General features: G+C 44.8%; 1 protein-coding gene across 1 annotated transcript in view; it reads right to left on the reverse strand.

Annotated features, from left to right (window-relative positions):
• Nucleotides 1–7,447: 7,447 nt before the first annotated feature.
• LOC115207181 (kinesin heavy chain) overlaps nt 7,448–17,411 on the reverse strand; it is a 120,945-nt gene continuing 110,981 nt past the window's right edge. Inside the window, exons 22-27 of the mRNA XM_029774163.1 lie at nt 10,726–10,942; nt 10,313–10,568; nt 9,487–10,118; nt 9,298–9,325; nt 8,828–8,967; nt 7,448–8,040 (exon numbers count right to left, since the gene is read on the reverse strand). Coding sequence (XP_029630023.1) covers nt 8,844–8,967; nt 9,298–9,325; nt 9,487–10,118; nt 10,313–10,568; nt 10,726–10,942 — 1,257 coding nt within the window. The 3' untranslated portion in view covers nt 7,448–8,040; nt 8,828–8,843. The remainder of the gene's footprint in view (nt 8,041–8,827; nt 8,968–9,297; nt 9,326–9,486; nt 10,119–10,312; nt 10,569–10,725; nt 10,943–17,411) is intronic.

The raw sequence follows: 17,411 nt of genomic DNA on the forward strand, positions 1-17,411 counted from the left end.
TTCTTTTCTCCTAGCTCTACATTCCATGGAGAACTATATTACTATTATCTATTCTGATCAGTGGTCTATTCAATTCTAGATCATTTTTAAACATAAAATATACATCTTTACTGTACATTACATGAGTTATATATTGGCTATTAAATGGTTGATGAGCTGTTACATTGTAACTTAATTACACGGATCTGTTTCCTCTTTATACGTGATGTCATATCCTACAGCTTTAAAAACAACGCTATTGGTAGTAATAAAACAAGGAGGCCTGACTGTCATGATGCGGATCATTTTTATGGTAAGACATTACAATAACACGTTTGTTGTTTCTCAGCAGCTACAGGCATGTACTGCATGCACTATCCAGCACACCACAAACAAACTAACAAAACAAACAAAGGCCCGTATATTGATACGTTGTTTTCTTTTTTTCTTTAGTTTATTACTACTGTACACTGTATTTTAGAATAATACCACGGTGTACTACAGTCCCCATAATGCATCAGGGATAGGACTAGAACATCTTCAGATTGGTTACAAATCAGACAGACAGACAGACAGACAGACAGACAGACAGACAGACTCACACTCAGTTTCATTCTCAACATCATCATCCTCAACATCTTCATCAACATCTTCATCAACATCACCTTCATCCTCAACATCATCTTCATCATCATCGTTATCAACATCATCATCATCATCCCACATTCCACATGTAGTGCAGAGTGCAGAGATCCCAGCCACTATCTATCAGTGATGTGTAGTCATGGATACCATAGGAAGCCAGGCTTCCCCAAAATATTTGACCAATAAAAAACATTTAAATGTATCTTTCATCTCTCTCTCTGTGTTCTCATCATTTTTCGTCAATTCGCAAGTGGCTGAATCTCACCGGAGAAATCATCATAGCGCGAGGAACAACGCCCCTCTGTGTAGTCCATGTATCTGACGCTGTCTGGAACAAAAGAGTATGAAGTGTTGCCGCCGTAGCATTTGACTGATTGATGCCAGCAAGCATTTGGCCTTCCTTGATAAAAAAAAAAAAAATAATAATAATAATTAGCCAATCAGCGTTAAGCTGAGCTGAACTGTGGGATGTTCTGGTGCAGCAACCCCCCCCCCCCCCCCCAAAAAGGAGGTCACTTTGGATTTGGCTTCACGCCAATCAAATCACATCCTAAGAAAAAAGTCATTTTTGTTTCTGGCCTACTTGTGTTGATGTCCTGCAGTAGCTAGCTTGCTAAATCAGCCCTTTCCTAAGCCATGGATGGAGATGGGGATTTAGACTTGTGGTTTTGACTTAAATCTCTCTACAGGCCAATGATTATGATGGCGATTCTGATCTAACCATGAATTAATATATTGTACCACTGGCCTGAGACAATGGAAGTTCAAGATGTAGCCTAGTAGGCTCACATTAACTAACTAGCTAACTAGCTAACTAAGCTGGCTCATTGTTGCCCATGCGAGGAAGTTAGCATTCTAGCTAGGTAGCCTATGACAATAACAACTTAAAGAGTACTGTATGACAGAGCCATTGACTGTTTTGCCAAACATATAAGAAAGGAGGATGGCATTGGAGTTCAACTAAGCATATATAGCCTTGTTGATTTGATGTGAATGTTTCAGTTGAAATGGTGCTGTAATAGCGGCGTCAATACTCTCGTTGTCTTTGTGCTGACTTGCGGTAACTCAGTGGTTCTAAATCAGTAGTTGTTTAGTAAAACTGTCGAAAACATTAACTTGTTGGACCATGTTCCAGGTCATGTAACTGTTTGTGACATGCAATATTTGCTTTGTGGACTTCACCGGACAGATGTTGCTCTCCGGGTTTTGTGATGAAACAAACGTACAGTACCAGCCAAAAGTTTGAACACACCTACTTATTCAAAGGTTTTTTTCTTTATTTTTTACAATTTTCTACATTGTAGAATAATAGTGAAGACATCAAAATGATGAAATAACACATATGGAATCATGTAGTAACCAGAAAAGTGTTAAACAAATCAAAATATGTTATATTTTAGATTCTCAAAGTAGCCATCCTTTGCCTTGATGACAGCTTTGCAAACTCGTGGCATTCTCTCAACCAGTTTCATGAGTTAGTCACTTGGAATGCATTTAAATTAACAGGTGTGCCTTGTTAAAAGTTAAATATTGGAATTTATTTCCATCTTAATGCGTTTGAGCCAATCAGTTGTGTTGGCCCTATTTGGTAAAAGACCAAGTCCATATTATGGCAAGAACAGCTCAAATAAGCAAAGAGAAATGACAGACCGTCATTGCTTTAAGATATGAAGGTCAGTCAATGCGGAGTAACATTTCAAGAACTTTGAAAGTTTCTTCAAGCGCAGTCACAAAAAACATCAGGCGCTATGATGAAACTGGCTCTCATGAGGACCGCCACAGGAAAGGAAGACCCAGAGTTACCTCTGCTGCAGAGGATAAGTTCATTACATTTAACTGCACCTCAGACTGCAGCTCAAATAAATGCTTCACAAATATCAAACTCAACTGTTCTGAAACCGCAGGAATCGGGCCTTCATGGTTGAATTGTTGCAAAGAAACCACTACTAAAAGGACACCAATAATAATAAGAGACCGGTGGAAATCTGTCCTTTGGTCTGATGAGTCCATATTTAAGGTTTTTGGTTCCAACTGCCGTGTCTCTGTGAGATGCTGTGTGGGTGAACGGATGATCTCTGCATGTGTATTTCCCTCCGTGAAGCATGGAGGAGGAGGTGTTATGGTGTGGGGGTGATTTGCTGGTGACACTGTCAGTGATTTATTTAGAATTCAAGGCACACTTAACTAGCATGGCTACCACAGCATTCTGCAGCGATACGCCATCCCATCTGGTCTGTGCTTAATGGGACTATCATTTGTTTTTCAACAGGACAATGACCCAATACACCTCCAGGCTGTGTAAGGGCTATTTGACAAAGAAGGAGAGTGATGGAGTGCTGCATCAGCTGACCTGGCCTCCACAATCACCCGACCTCAACTCATTTGAGATGGTTTGGGATGAGTTGGACCACAGAGTGAAGTAAAAGCAGCCAACAAGTGCTCAGCATATGTGGGAACTCCTTCAAGACTTTTGGAAAAGCATTCCAAGTGAAGTTGGTTGAGAGAATGCCAAGAGTGTTTAAAGCTGTCATCAAGGCAAAAGGTGGCTACTTTGAAGAATCTCAAATATAAAATATATTTTGATTTGTTTAACACTTTTTGGTTACTACATTATTTCATGTGTTATTTCATAGTTTTGATATAGTCACTATTATTCTACAATGTAGAAAATAATAAAACAAATAAAGAAAAACCCATGAATGAGTAGGTGTGTCCAAACTTTTGACTGGTACTGTATATTTAGTTGAATTTATTCCGCCACTGTGAGACTGTTGTCTTTTTGTTGTCATGGTCTTATTGTATATCATTGTGGAGAATGACCTAATGGGTTATAGAGAAATGATCACAATGTAGGTTTTAATACGGATTTTTTTACTGGCTTAGCTTGTCCAGTGATTTTACCCACACACCGCTACTGCTATCTATAGGCCGTCTATAGGCTGAGCGCAAACAAAAATAAGTTGTTTACACAAGGTAAAGCGCACAATGCATTGTTGTTCAGCCTCATGGCAGTTTAAAGGGGGTGTTGGTTTTGTATACAGGGTTCAGAGGAGTCACAGAGCAAGCGAGAATGGACCTGGTAGTTACGACCCTGGTGGTTACGACCCTGGTGGTTACGACCCTGGTGGTTACGACCCTGGTGGTTACGACCCTGGTGGTTACGACCCTGGTGGTTACGACCCTGGTGGTTACGACCCTGGTAGTTGTAACACAGGAAATAAAACAAATATTCAAAACTCCTTGCACACAGAACACCCAGCTGGTGATGGTGATGTAACTGAGTAGAACAATCCTTCAACATCAGACTGACAACATTACCTACTGTACATCCTTCTCCCTGGTAGTTCAAACCCTAACATACACACGCTCACGTGAAGCCTTCCCTGGCCCTCTTGTCTTGACTGGCTGATCAGAAGGGATCTCACTGGGAGGCAGTGATTCTGTGTGTCTGTGTGTGGGTGTGATCAGGAGGTGGCTTTGGGGAAAGTTCAGATGGATAGTCTTCGATACCTGTACCTCTGTGTTTTAAGAATGGCAGGTTTACACATGCCATGCATCTCATTCTGTTTCTCTGTTTCTCACTACCAGTCTGCAACTAAAGTGTCTTCTGATATATCCAGAAGTATTCAACAGTAATACAAACAATTAGTTGATAAATAGTACATGACAAATACATTATCCATGTGCAAATCAGGGTAAACATATATATATAACATTATATAGAATATTAACAACAAAAACACAACTTGCAATAAATAATACATATATATTTAAATACACAAAATAATACATAGCATAAATAATCTTTCAAAACGGAAATAAACTGTATAAAAATAGTTGCTACATAATACCTAAAATGTAGTATTTTTCCCCAATAATATTTTCCATTCTGTGTTACTGAATGTAACTGACCACTGGACAGACCACAACAGAACAGACATTTTGAGATGAAGGTATATAGAACTCGGCAACCCATGTAGATACAGTCAGACCTGGTTTCAAATACTATTTGAAATCTTTTAAATATTTATTTTAATTCGCATCAAGGCCATCATAACAGGCACACTGGACCCACTCCAGTTGACCATTTCCATCGCTATTCACCTGGCCCTAACACATCTGGACAAGAGGAACACCTATGTGAGAATGCTGTTCATTGACTACAGTTCAGCCTTCAACACTATTGTTCCCTCCAAGCTCGACACCAAGCTCAGAGCCATGGGTCTGGACACCACCCTCTGAAACTGGATCCTGGACTTCCTGATGGGCAGACCACAGACTGTGAATATTGTCAACAACACCTCTGGCACACTGACTCTTAACACAGGGGTCCCCCAGGGGTGTGTCCTCAGCTCTTAACACAGGGGTCCCCCAGGTGTGTGTCCTCAGCTCTTAACACAGGGGCCCCCCAGGGGTAGGTCCTCAGCTCTTAACACAGGGGCCCCCCAGGGGTGTGTCCTCAGCTCTTAACACAGGGGCCCCCCAGGGGTGTGTCCTCAGCTCTTAACACAGGGGCCCCCCAGGGGTAGGTCCTCAGCTCTTAACACAGGGGCCCCCCAGGGGTGTGTCCTCAGCTCTTAACACAGGGGCCCCCCAGGGGTGTGTCCTCAGCTCTTAACACAGGGGTCCCCCAGGGGTGTGTCCTCAGCCCTCTGCTGATCCACTAGTCCTTCAGCGTCCACATCACAGAGGACTTGACATGGACCAACACCACCACCACTCTAGTCAAGACAGCGTAACGGTGTCTCTATTTCCTAAGGCGGCTGTAGAAATTCGATGTGCCACCCGGGGTCGTCTCCAAATATTACCGTTGCACCATCGAGTGTCCTGACCGGTTGCATTACGGCCCGGTTACGGGAATTGCTCCGTCCACGACCGAAAGGCCCTCCAGCGGGTGGTGAAGACGGCCCAGTACATCACTGGGATTGTGCTCCCATCCATCCAGGACATCTACTGGAAACGGTGCCTGAAGAAGTCCCGCAGCATCATCATGGACCCCACACACCCCAACATGAGGTCACTTCCTGCCATGAGCTGTTCATTCCCTTACCGTCGGGCAGACGGTATCGGAGCATGATGTCTGATACCAACAGGCTCAGAGACAGTTTCTATCTACAAGCCATCAGACTGTATCAGAGCATGAGGTCTGATACCAACAGGCTCAGAGACAGTTTCTATCTACAAGCCATCAGACTGTATCAGAGCATGAGGCCTGATACCAACAGGCTCAGAGACAGTTTCTATCTACAAGCCATCAGACTGTTGAACACTTGAACAAGACTGACCACCTGCACTCTCAGCACCTTAGCACACACGCCTGTTGCTACCAGACTACATACTGCACAATTTAAACACTCCCCCCTCTCCAAAACACGTGTAAAAATTGAACTATAAATGGTCCCTTCTTGTATTATACTGATGCTAAAATGTTTATTCTACTGAGACATTTACTTTATGTTCGTATTCTTGTATTAAGTATATCCTGGTACATACGACCAATAAAACATGAAACTAGTGTTTTCTCTATAGTCTACCTGGAGTGCCAGATGGGTGGAGTTTCAACACTTGCAATTCGTCTATTGGTTCCATTCTGCCAGACAAGCTCAATCAAGCCCAGCTAAAGTATTCGGAAGATTTGAAGTAGTATTTGAGCCCATGTCTGGATACAGTAATACAATATGTTACAGCTCCAAAATATCCCTTTCTCTCTCTCTCTGTATAGATCGCTGCATAGAAAAGCACTGAAAATAAAATAAAAGTCCTGATTTTTTTTTTGCCAGACTTTTCCTAGTTCTCAGACACTAGTAGTTTGCTCTCATATCAGATAACTTATTTGATGTAAACCATGAGTTACTGCATTAAAGTCATCACACATTAAAGCATACATTACTCTGAAAGCCAGCCGTGAAGTAGCCTGGTCCCCAGAACAGGTCGTCCTTCCACCTACTCCATTGGCATTGTCATCCATTCCAGAAGGAGTTGGCAAGAGAGCCGAAAACAGCCTGGCACTCAGACTAGCCTTGAAGTGCTCGGGTTGAAGCGTCCGCATACAACAGACATGCTTGTTGGCGTCTGACTGTAGCAGCTGTTATTCTATAGTCAGGGTAATATACACACATACAAGTACAACACAGAGCCTGCTGTAGGAAGTTTGAGGATGACCTATAAACCCTAACTCATCTACTGACTGTATATCAGCATGATGCTGCTGTAAGCTTCATCTGAGGTTCATGGCGTTTAAACCACTGCTAACAACACAGGGATCGTGATCCGCCCCCTGCCTACAGTAATCTGTCCATTCAATCTAGACCTGAGCAGAGACATATTTACAAATATGGAAATATATATCTCAGAGCCTGACAACACCACAGGACATACTGGAAGCAAGAGAAGAAGTCCCCTGTTGTCTTTATAGTGAGGACATCAGGATTGGGGTCAATTTCATTTCATTTCAGTCAATTCAGGAAGTAAACAGGAACTGATGCTAACCCTTATTAAGGAGGTGAAAGAAACAGCTGTCTGATATGTTAACCAGCTCAGATAACAACCAGGACTACCACACAACCACTAGAAGTATGACACCAGCCATATAGTAAAAGTCGTAGGCCGTCACTGTAAATAATTGACTTGCCTAGTTAAATAAACGGTTAAAAAAATACAAAATAATAATAATAATAATAATATGTGTTATTTCATAGTTTTCATGTCTCACTATTATTCTACAATGTAGAAAATAGTAAAAATAAAGAAAACCTCTTGAATGAGTAGGCGTTCTAAGACTTTTGACTGGTACTGTACATGAATTGTACAGTGAAAAATGTAAAGTATGAGTAGGTTTATTAGAAATGTATTAAGGCTATGCCGTGTGCGTTTACTTCTATCAATCTTCAATTGCAAGGTGGTTGTTAGGTCAGGTTATTGTCTATTTTCCAACAGATTTAACCCAAAATAGCCTTAAAAGATCATCTCATTTACCCACCACTAAAAGCCTCCAGGAATGAGGAGCAGCAGGAGTGCGCCCTAGTGGCCACACAGAACACCACACGCTCATCCAAAAGGGTCAAAGGGCTCAGAGGAAGAGAAAGCTGCCAATTCTAGTGGTTCATTTACAGTTCTTTCTATACCACTCTTCCTACACTCCCATACATAGCCTATATAGTACAGTACGTTATATTCATATCACCAACAAATGATTAAACAAACGGTTCAAGAGAGTAGACGGACAGTCAGCAAGCAGAATTGGGGAGAGGTGGGGGGAGGAAAGGAGGAGAGAGGGGGGAAGGCTACAGAGAGTTCTACGGAGAGAGGAAGAGGGAGAGAGACGGTATTACTGGGAAAGGGGGGAGGAGGGAGATCAGAAGGTCACTGATCAGCAGCATGCAGATTTATGAGGGCGGTCTTGGCAGAACCGGATGCCTGGAGAGAGAGAGAGAGAGAGAGAGAGAGAGAGAGAAACAAACAATGCAATGAGTCCCATAAACAGCACCAGGTGTACATTATATGTCTGATATGGAATCTTTATTGTGAAAAACTGTGGGATGAATTTCACCAGTCTAATATGCCGAAATCACATTTAATATGCTGCATTTCCTCCTAGCCAATCAGAAGGCAAGATGAAGCCATAATAACAATAATTCTTATATGGACCCAATATTAGGTATGTAAGTGGCTCGCTCACTATATGGAACTCTGAATAAATATATTCAATGTTCCCTCTGTTTCCCAGAGATAGAGAGAAATAGAGAGAGAGGGAGAAAGAGAGGGAGAGAAAGAGAGAGAAAAAGAGAGTGGGAGAGAGAGAGAAAGAGAGAGAAAGATAGCAAGAAAGAGAGGGCGACAAAGAGAGAGAGAACAGGAGAGAGAAAGAGAGAGATAGAGAGAGAAAAGGAGAGTGAGAGAAAGATAGAAAACGAGAGTGGGAGAGAGAGAGAGAAAGAGAGAAAAAGAGAGAAAGAGCAAGAGAGAGAGAGGGAGAGAAAGAGAGAGTGACAAAGAGAGAGAGAGAAAGAGAGATCTAGAGTTTATCTAGTTCACTTCCCAAGCCAATAAAGCCCTTAAATTGAAATTGAAATTGAATTGAGAGAGAGAGAGAGATGGAGAGGGCAGGTGTATAGAAATACACAAGTTAATGAATCTGCCATCTTAGATTATGTCTGTTATGAAATACTCATTCAATATTCTCCCTATTGCCTTCCTCCCTCACGTGAGGAGCCGGGTCACTAGCTGGTAGCCTGTTCTGGCTGGATGACGTGGTGCAGCTTGGCTGGGCTGTCCTGGTTCTGGCTGTTGCAGTGCTGCACATCACTCCTGGACACAGCAGCAGAGTGGACACTCAGAGACACGCTATACAACAGCACCAGACAGGGAAAACAGGAGGTAGTCAGGAAGGGGACGGAAAGCAGTGAGGGACAAGTGTATGAGTGTGTGTCAGTGTCAGGCTTTAAGGTTCACAATCAAATATCTTTAACAAGGTGATAATGCTACTGTGTTTGGCTAGTCAGCTAACTAAAGCGCTAAGTGCATCGAGCGTACTACAAAAAGTGCTTTATAAATCCAATCAATGACAATTAATGATTAAGCAAGTAGTAGTGTTGTGTTGGCTGCAGGGGATAACTGCAGGATTAAACACAAAGAGCAAGGCAGGTCAGTGACAGTGACAGTGGGCAGTCTTACCTGTTGTCATTGACATCTGTGCTATTCCCTGTGGATAGAGAGAGCTAGTGTCAGGGTGGGGATGCAGTCACACCAGTGAACAGTGAACAGACCAGGGAATTGAAGTAAGTCTATCTACGTCTATGAAGCAGGAGTGAGTCAAAATTGGAGAACACAGAAATAGGAAAAGGTCAGTTCTGTTAACCTTACCGTTGACGGTGTCCACATCCAGTGTCTCTGTAGAGTTGGCAGTAGTGTTCTTCAATGTAGTGGCATTCTCTGTAGGGTTCTTCACTGTAGGGTTCTTCACTATAGTATTGTCCTCTGTGGGGCTGTTGTCCTCTGTGGGGCTGTTGTCCTCCGTGGGGCTGTTGTCCTCCGTGGGGCTGTTGTCCTCCGTGGGGCTGTTGTCCTCCGTGGGGCTGTTGTCCACCGTGGGGCTGTTGTCCACCGTGGGGCTGTTGTCCACCGTGGGGCTGTTGTCCACCGTGGGGCTGTTGTCCTCCGTGGGGCTGTTGTCCTCCGTGGGGCTGTTGTCCACCGTGGGGCTGTTGTCCACCGTGGGGCTGTTGTCCACCGTGGGGCTGTTGTCCACCGTGGGGCTGTTGTCCTCCGTGGGGCTGTTGTCCTCCGTGGGGCTGTTGTCCACCGTGGGGCTGTTGTCCTCTGTGGGGCTGTTGTCCACCGTGGGGCTGTTGTCCACCGTGGGGCTGTTGTCCTCCGTGGGGCTGTTGTCCTCCGTGGGGCTGTTGTCCACCGTGGGGCTGTTGTCCACCGTGGGGCTGTTGTCCACCGTGGGGCTGTTGTCCACTGTGGGGCTGTTGACGGGCTCAGCTGGCAGCCTACAAGACAAACAGAGGCCCGTCAGTCACCTATTCATATGACTGTAGAGTATCTCCATCAATAACAACTCTCAGCAGATGGCAGAAAGAGGTTTCTAACCTCAAGGGTCTTTCCTGGTTAAATAAAACAATAAAATAACATTAGCTTTTCTCCCCTGTGTTTTCATTTCACTCAAAACTATGTTTGTACTCACTTGTTGGTTTGGGTCATGTTGGACTTGTTGGTTTGGGTCATGTTGGACTTGTTGGACTGGTCCTTGATCTGGGAGGGTTTGGAGTAAGGGGCGGATGCTGGGGATGCAGCATGATGACTGGCTATCTGGCTGGGGGTCAGACTGGGCATCTGGAACATGGCATTACTAAAATGGATGGAGTGTTGCTGTTCAGTAATACGTAGCCAAGGGTTGGTGGAAGAGAAGAGCGGGAACTGGCCCGGACGAACCGGCTTGGCTGGAAATAGAGACATAGCAGTGGTATGAAAACCGCCGTTATCATCATCCTCAATATGTGTATGGGTGTAGGTGGGGAAGGGAGGGAGGGAGTGAAAGAGAGAGTGAGAGAGAGAGGGGAAAAGTGTGTGTGAGAGAGAGAGAGTGTGTATTATCACCTATCTGAGCTGTGTGCGGCCTGCGTAGGGGGTTCTTGACCCTCATAGCATCTTTGATCCTCTCTACTTCCTGTTGATAGCGTCTCCGGTCCTTCATAGCCCCCTCCTTAGCCTCCTTCAGTGCACCCTCCAACGCCCGCACTCTCTCAGCAGTAGACCGAAGACGCTTCTCAAGCTTAGGAAGCTCACAACGCAGGTCTGCGTTGTCACGTACCAACTGGAAAGAAGGAGAGGGAGATGGAGAGAAGGTGGGAGAGATGGAGAGAGGGTGGGAGAGAGGGAGGGGTAGATGGAGAGAGGGAGGGAGGGGGAGATGGAGAGAGGGTGGGAGAGAGGGAGGGAGGGGGAGATGGAGAGAAGGTGGGGGAGATGGAGAGAGGGTGGTAGAGAGGGAGGGGGAGAGAGGGAGAGAGGGAGAGAGGGAGAGAGGGAGAGATGGAGGGAGGGAGGGAGAGATGGAAACAACCCATATTTATGCTTATTTATTTTCCCTTTTGTACTTTAACCATTTGTACATCGTTACAACACTGTATATATACATTCTACATTCTAAGCCCCATGAATTGAATTGAGGAGAGGGAGAGAGAGAGAGAGAAAGGGAGAGAGCGAGAGGGCGAGAGAGAGAGAAAGGGAGAGAGAGAGAGAGAGGGAGCGAGAGAGAAAGGGAGAGAGAGAGAGAGAGGGAGCGAGAGACATAGAGAGAGGCAGAGAAAGAGAGAGAGAAAGGGAGAGGAAGTGAGGGAGAGAGAGGGGGACAGAGAGAGTGAAAGGGAGAGAGAGAGAGAGGTTAGAGGTGAAGGGCCTTGCTAAAGGGCACAATGGCAGATGAGTCAACAGCCAATATAGAGAGTGTTAAAAAATGAGCCTTCAGACAAACAATAATTTACTTAATACTTTGTGTATTTAAATATTTTCAAATGCATGCCGATACTTTTCAAGTGTATTTCCAAATACATTCAAATATTCAACTACTTCTATTTTCAAATAAAACATATCTGAATACTTCTAAATGTATGGAAAGTCATTTAAATAATTGAAACAGTATTTGAACCTAGGTATGGTGTGTGATAGACAACAATATATTGCATTTCATAGACGTCATATTCCCTGTGTGTGTGTGTGTGTGTGTGTGTGTGTGTGTGTGTGTGTGTGTGTGTGTGTGTGTGTGTGTGTGTGTGAGCGTGTGTCTGTGTACGTACAGGCTCTATCAGCAGGTTATGTGAGGACTTCAGCAGAGACTGAAATTGAGTTTGAGGTTAATACTGCTGCAGTGCCAGCAGTTAGTCCGCCTGTCCGCCTGTCCGCCTGTCCGCCTGTCCGTCTGTCCGCCTGTCCGTCTGTCCGCCAGTCCGCCTGTCCGCCTGTCCGTCTGTCCGCCTGTCCGTCTGTCCGTCTGTCCGTCTGTCCGCCTGTCCGTCCGTCCGTGTATGTGAGCTAGTCTGCAGTCTGCTATTACCTTGGTGAACTCCTTGTCTTGATTCTCCACACTTCTCCCAAAGTGGGCACTTGCTTTTTTTGTGTTTATATCCATGACATGGAGTGTGCAACTGTAATCTTCAGGAGAATGTAGTCTAAATGTGTGTGTGTGTGTGTGTGTGTGTGTGTGTGTGAGCATGAGTGCGATTATGAGTTTGTCCGTTTTACTCAGCATGCAGTTAGATAGAGCCACATGTATTACAGCAGAAGGTAACATAACATTGTATTGCAGTAGCAGCAGCAGTAGGTAACATAACATTGTATTGCTGTAGTAGCAGCAGTAGGTAACATAACATTGTATTGCAGTAGAAGCAGCAGTAGGTAACATAACATTGTATTGCAGTAGAAGCAGCAGTAGGTAACATAACATTGTATTGCAGTAGAAGCAGCAGTAGGTAACATAACATTGTATTGCAGTAGAAGCAGCAGTAGGTAACATAACATTGTATTGCTGTAGTAGCAGCAGTAGGTAACATAACATTGTATTGCAGTAGAAGCAGCAGTAGGTAACATAATATTGTATTGCTGTAGTAGTAGCAGCAGTCGTATGTTCCAAAATGGAGTAGCAGTGCAGACGTGTTTTGTTCGTCCTCTCGTGTACTTTTGTATTTTTCATCCTCTTTTGTATAATATTTCAATTTTATTTTCAATCTCTTTTCCGAATTTAAATCAGAGATAACTTCCGGTAACCTGCCTCAAACAATGTGATACGGAACCGCAATTTGTTTTAGACCTTATAGCCAGAACCACCATCAGAAGCTAACCATCAGAAGCTAGCCATCAGAAGCTAGCCATCAGAAGCTAACCATCAGAAGCTAGCCATCAGAAGCTAACCAGCTAATTAGCTACTAGCTATTTAGTCATTGTTAGCTACTGCTAGCGGCCTTTACCTTCTGCACAGATACCAGCCCTTTTTTTAGCCTGGATAATACTTGCCAGCCTACCAGTATCGGACTTTTTCTCCACTACAACGCGGGATTCCTGCCGTAAACCCTGGACCATTACACCTGATCTTCACAGCTAGCTAGCTGCCACCGAGTGACCCAGCACCGAAGCCAGCCCTGAGCCAGGCCCACCTCCCGGCCTACTCAGTTGTTCACCCGGACTCCACCCAAACACGGCTAGATTCCACTACTCCACCGGATCCTTGCCGTAAGCTCTGGACCTTGGCACCGGATCATCGCTGCTAGCTAGCTGCTACCGAGTGGCTATAGTGGCTAATGCCCCTGCCCCGAAGCTAGCACCAGTTAGCCGCGAGCCAGGCGCATCTCCCGGCAAGCAAACTAAATTACTACAACAACAATACCTCTTTTGCCATCTGGCTTGGATCCTTTGTCAACACAGAGCCCCGTCGTACGACCACGACTGGTATGCCGACGAATACCCCATCCGCTGTGCCTTCAACCGGCCTCCGTCGGACGTCAGAACAGACGCTTCTACTAGCCTCGGCAAGCTAACTTTAAACGCCGTGTCGCCCGCGTGCTAGCGTAGTAACGAATACACCGCGGCTTCCCTGTTCCATCTATTGCTGTTCACTGGACCCTATGATCACTTGGCTACATAGCTGATGCCTGCTGGACTGTCCATTAATCACGGTTCTACATTCTGTTTATTTTTGTTTATCTGTCGGCCCCAGCCTCGAACTCAGGCTCTGTCTGTAGTTAACCGACCCTCTCTGCCCATTCATCGCCATTTTACCTGTTGTTGTTGTCTTAGCTGATTAGCTGTTGTTGTCTTACCCGTTGTTGTCTTAGCTAGCTCTCCCAATCAACACCTGTGATTGCTTTATGCCTCGCTTTATGTCTCTCTCAAATGTCAATATGCCTTGTATACTGTTGTTTAGGTTAGTTATCATTGTTTTACTTTACAATGGAGCCCCTAGTTCCACTCAACATTCCTCAGATACCTCCTTTGTCCCACCTCCCACACATGCGGTGACCTCACCCAGTATAACCAGCACGTTCAGAGATGCAACCTCTCTTATCATCACTCAGTGCCTGGGCTCACCTCCACTATACCCGCACCCCACCATACCCCTGTCTGCACATTATGCCCTGAATCTATTCTACCACGCCCAGAAATCTGCTCCTTTTATTCTTTGTCCCCAACGCGCTAGACGACCAGTTTTGATAGCCTTTAGCCTTACCCTCATCCTACTCCTCCTCTGTTCCTCTGGTGATGTGGAGGTAAACCCAGGCCCTGCGTGTCCCCAGGCACTCTCATTTGTTGACTTCTGTGATCGAAAAAGCCTTGGTTTCATTCATGCATGTTAACATCAGAAGCCTCCTCCCTATGTTTGTTTTACTCACTGCTTTAGCACACTCCGCCAACCCAGATGTCCTTGCCGTGTCTGAATCCTGGCTTAGGAAGGCCACCAAAAATGTGGAGATTTCCATACCCAACTACAACGTTTTCCGTCAAGATAGAACTGCCAAAGAGGGAGGAGTTGCAATCTACTGCAGAGATAGCCTGCAAAGTTCTGTCATACTTTCCAGGTCTATGCCCAAACAGTTCGAACTTCTAATTTTAAAAATGAATCTCTCCAGAAATAAATCTCTCACTGTTGCCGCCTGTTATCGACCCCCCTCTTCTCCCAGCTGTGCCCTGGACACCATATGTGAATTGATTGCCCCCCATCTATCTTCAGAGTTCGTTCTGTTAGGTGACCTAAACTGGGATATGCTTAACACCCCGGCAGTCCTACAATCCAAGCTAGATGCCCTCAATCTCACACAAATCATCAAGGAACCCACCAGGTACAACCCGAAATCCGTAAACATGGGCACCCTCATAGACATTATCCTGACCAACTTGCCCTCCAAATACACCTCTGCTGTTTTCAATCAGGATCTCAGCGATCATTGCCTGTATCCGCTATGGGTCCGCGGTCAAACGACCACCCCTCATCACTGTCAAACGCTCCCTAAAACACTTCTGCGAGCAGGCCTTTCTAATCGGCCTGGCCCGGGAATCCTGGAGGGATATTGACCTCATCCCGTCAGTCGAGGATGCCTGGTCGGTCTTTAAAAGTAATTTCCTCACCATCTTAAATAAGCATGCCCCAAAAAATGCAGAACTAAGAACAGATATAGCCCTTGGTTCACTCCAGACCTGACTGCCCTTGACCAGAACAAAAACATCCTGTGGCGGACTGCAATAGCATCGAATAGTCCCCGCGATATGCAACTGTTCAGGGAAGTCAGGAACCAATACACGCAGTCAGTCAGGAAAGCAAAGGCTATCTTTTTCAAACAGAAATTTGCATCCTGTAGCTCTAACTCCAAAACATTTTGGGACACTGTAAAGCCCATGGAGAACAAGAGCACCTCCTCCTAGCTTCCCACTGCACTGAGGCTAGGTAACACGGTCACCACCAATAAATCCATGATAATCAAAAATTTCAATAAGCATTTCTCTACGGCTGGCCATGCTTTCCTCCTGGTTACCCCAACCCTGGCCAACAGCTCCGCCCCCCTCGCAGCTACTTGCCCGAGCCTCCCCAGCTTCTCCTTTACCCAAATCCAGATAGCAGATGTTCTAAAAGAGCTGCAAAACCTGGACCCATACAAATCACCTGGGCTAGACAATCTGGACCCTCTCTTTCTAAAACTATCCGCCGCCATTGTTGCAACCTCTATTACCAGTCTGTTCAACCTCTCTTTCATATCGTCCGAGATCCCTAAAGATTGGAAAGCTGCTGCGGTCATCCCGCTCTTCAAAGGGGGTGACACTCTAGACCCAAACTGCTGTAGACCTATATCCATCCTGCCCTGCCTCTCTAAAGTCTTCAAAAGCCAAGTTAATAAACAGATCACTGACGATTTCGAATCCCACCGTACCTTCTCCGCTGTGCAATCCGGTTTCCGAGCTTAGTTTATTAGAATAAATACTTGAACAAAAGAAACAAACGACGAAACAGTCCCATCAGGTGCACAGACTATACAGGAAATAACCACCCACAAAACACAAGTGAAACAAACCTCAACTAAATATGGCCTCCAATTAGAGACAACGACAACCAGCTGCCTCTAATTGAAGGTCCTACCAAAAACCCAACATAGAAATAGAAAACAGAGAACCTAAACCAAAAACATCAAAACACACAAAACAAACACCCCCTGCCACACCCTGACCAAACTACAATGACAAATAACCCCTTTTACTGGTCAGGACGTGACAGCAGCAGTAGGTAACATAACATTGTATTGCAGTAGTAGTAGCAGGTAACATAACATTGTATTGCAGTAGTAGTAGCAGGTAACATAACATTGTATTGCAGTAGCATTTGCAGCAGCAGGTAACATAACATTGTATTGCAGTAGTAGTAGCAGGTAACATAACATTGTATTGCAGTAGCATTTGCAGCAGCAGGTAACATAACATTGTATTGCAGTAGTAGAAGCAGTAGGTAACATAACATTGTATTGCAGTAGCAGCAGCAGTAGCTGGCATAACATTGTATTGCAGTAGTAGGAGCAGTAGGTAACATAACATTGCAGTAGTAGCAGCAGCGGGTAACATAACATTGTATTGCAGTAGTATTTGAGGCAGCAGGTAACATTTACATTTTAGTCATTTAGCAGACGCTCTTATCCAGAGCGACTTACAGTAGTGAATGCATACATTTCATTTCATAAATATTTTTTCTGTGCTGGCCCCCCGTGGAAATCGAACCCACAACCCTGGCGTTGCAAACACCATGCTCTACCAACTGAGCTACAGGGAAGGACATTGTATTGCAGTAGTAGTAGCAGTAGGTAACATAACATTGTATTGCAGAAGTATTTGCAGCAGCAGGTAACATAACATTGTATTGCAGTAGTAGCAGCAGCAGCAGTAGGTAACATAACATTTCCTGCCACCTTATTTTCCAGGGGACTTGTATCTGCAATACAGGGTGATTGATGTAGCTGGCTCGCAGCCAGAGTGATAGTAATGACTAACAGCACAGCCAGGACTAATACCGTTTGCTTGGTCCATTTTATCATTCTCCTAATCATTGTGCTCTGGCGCCTCAACAGTAAGTCATACTGCAGGTGTGTATGGAATAGAAAAAGGCTTTGCTTCGTTAGGGTATGGAGAGGAATAAAACCCAGTTTAGCTTCTCAGAGTAGGAGTGCTGATCTAGGATCAGGTTCCCCCCTACTGACCATATAATCATTCATTATGATCAGATTTGTTATTATAATAGTCAATGATATCAACACTCC

This window comes from Salmo trutta, chromosome 14 (assembly GCF_901001165.1).
Source record: "Salmo trutta chromosome 14, fSalTru1.1, whole genome shotgun sequence".
NCBI classification, from domain to species: domain Eukaryota; kingdom Metazoa; phylum Chordata; class Actinopteri; order Salmoniformes; family Salmonidae; genus Salmo; species Salmo trutta.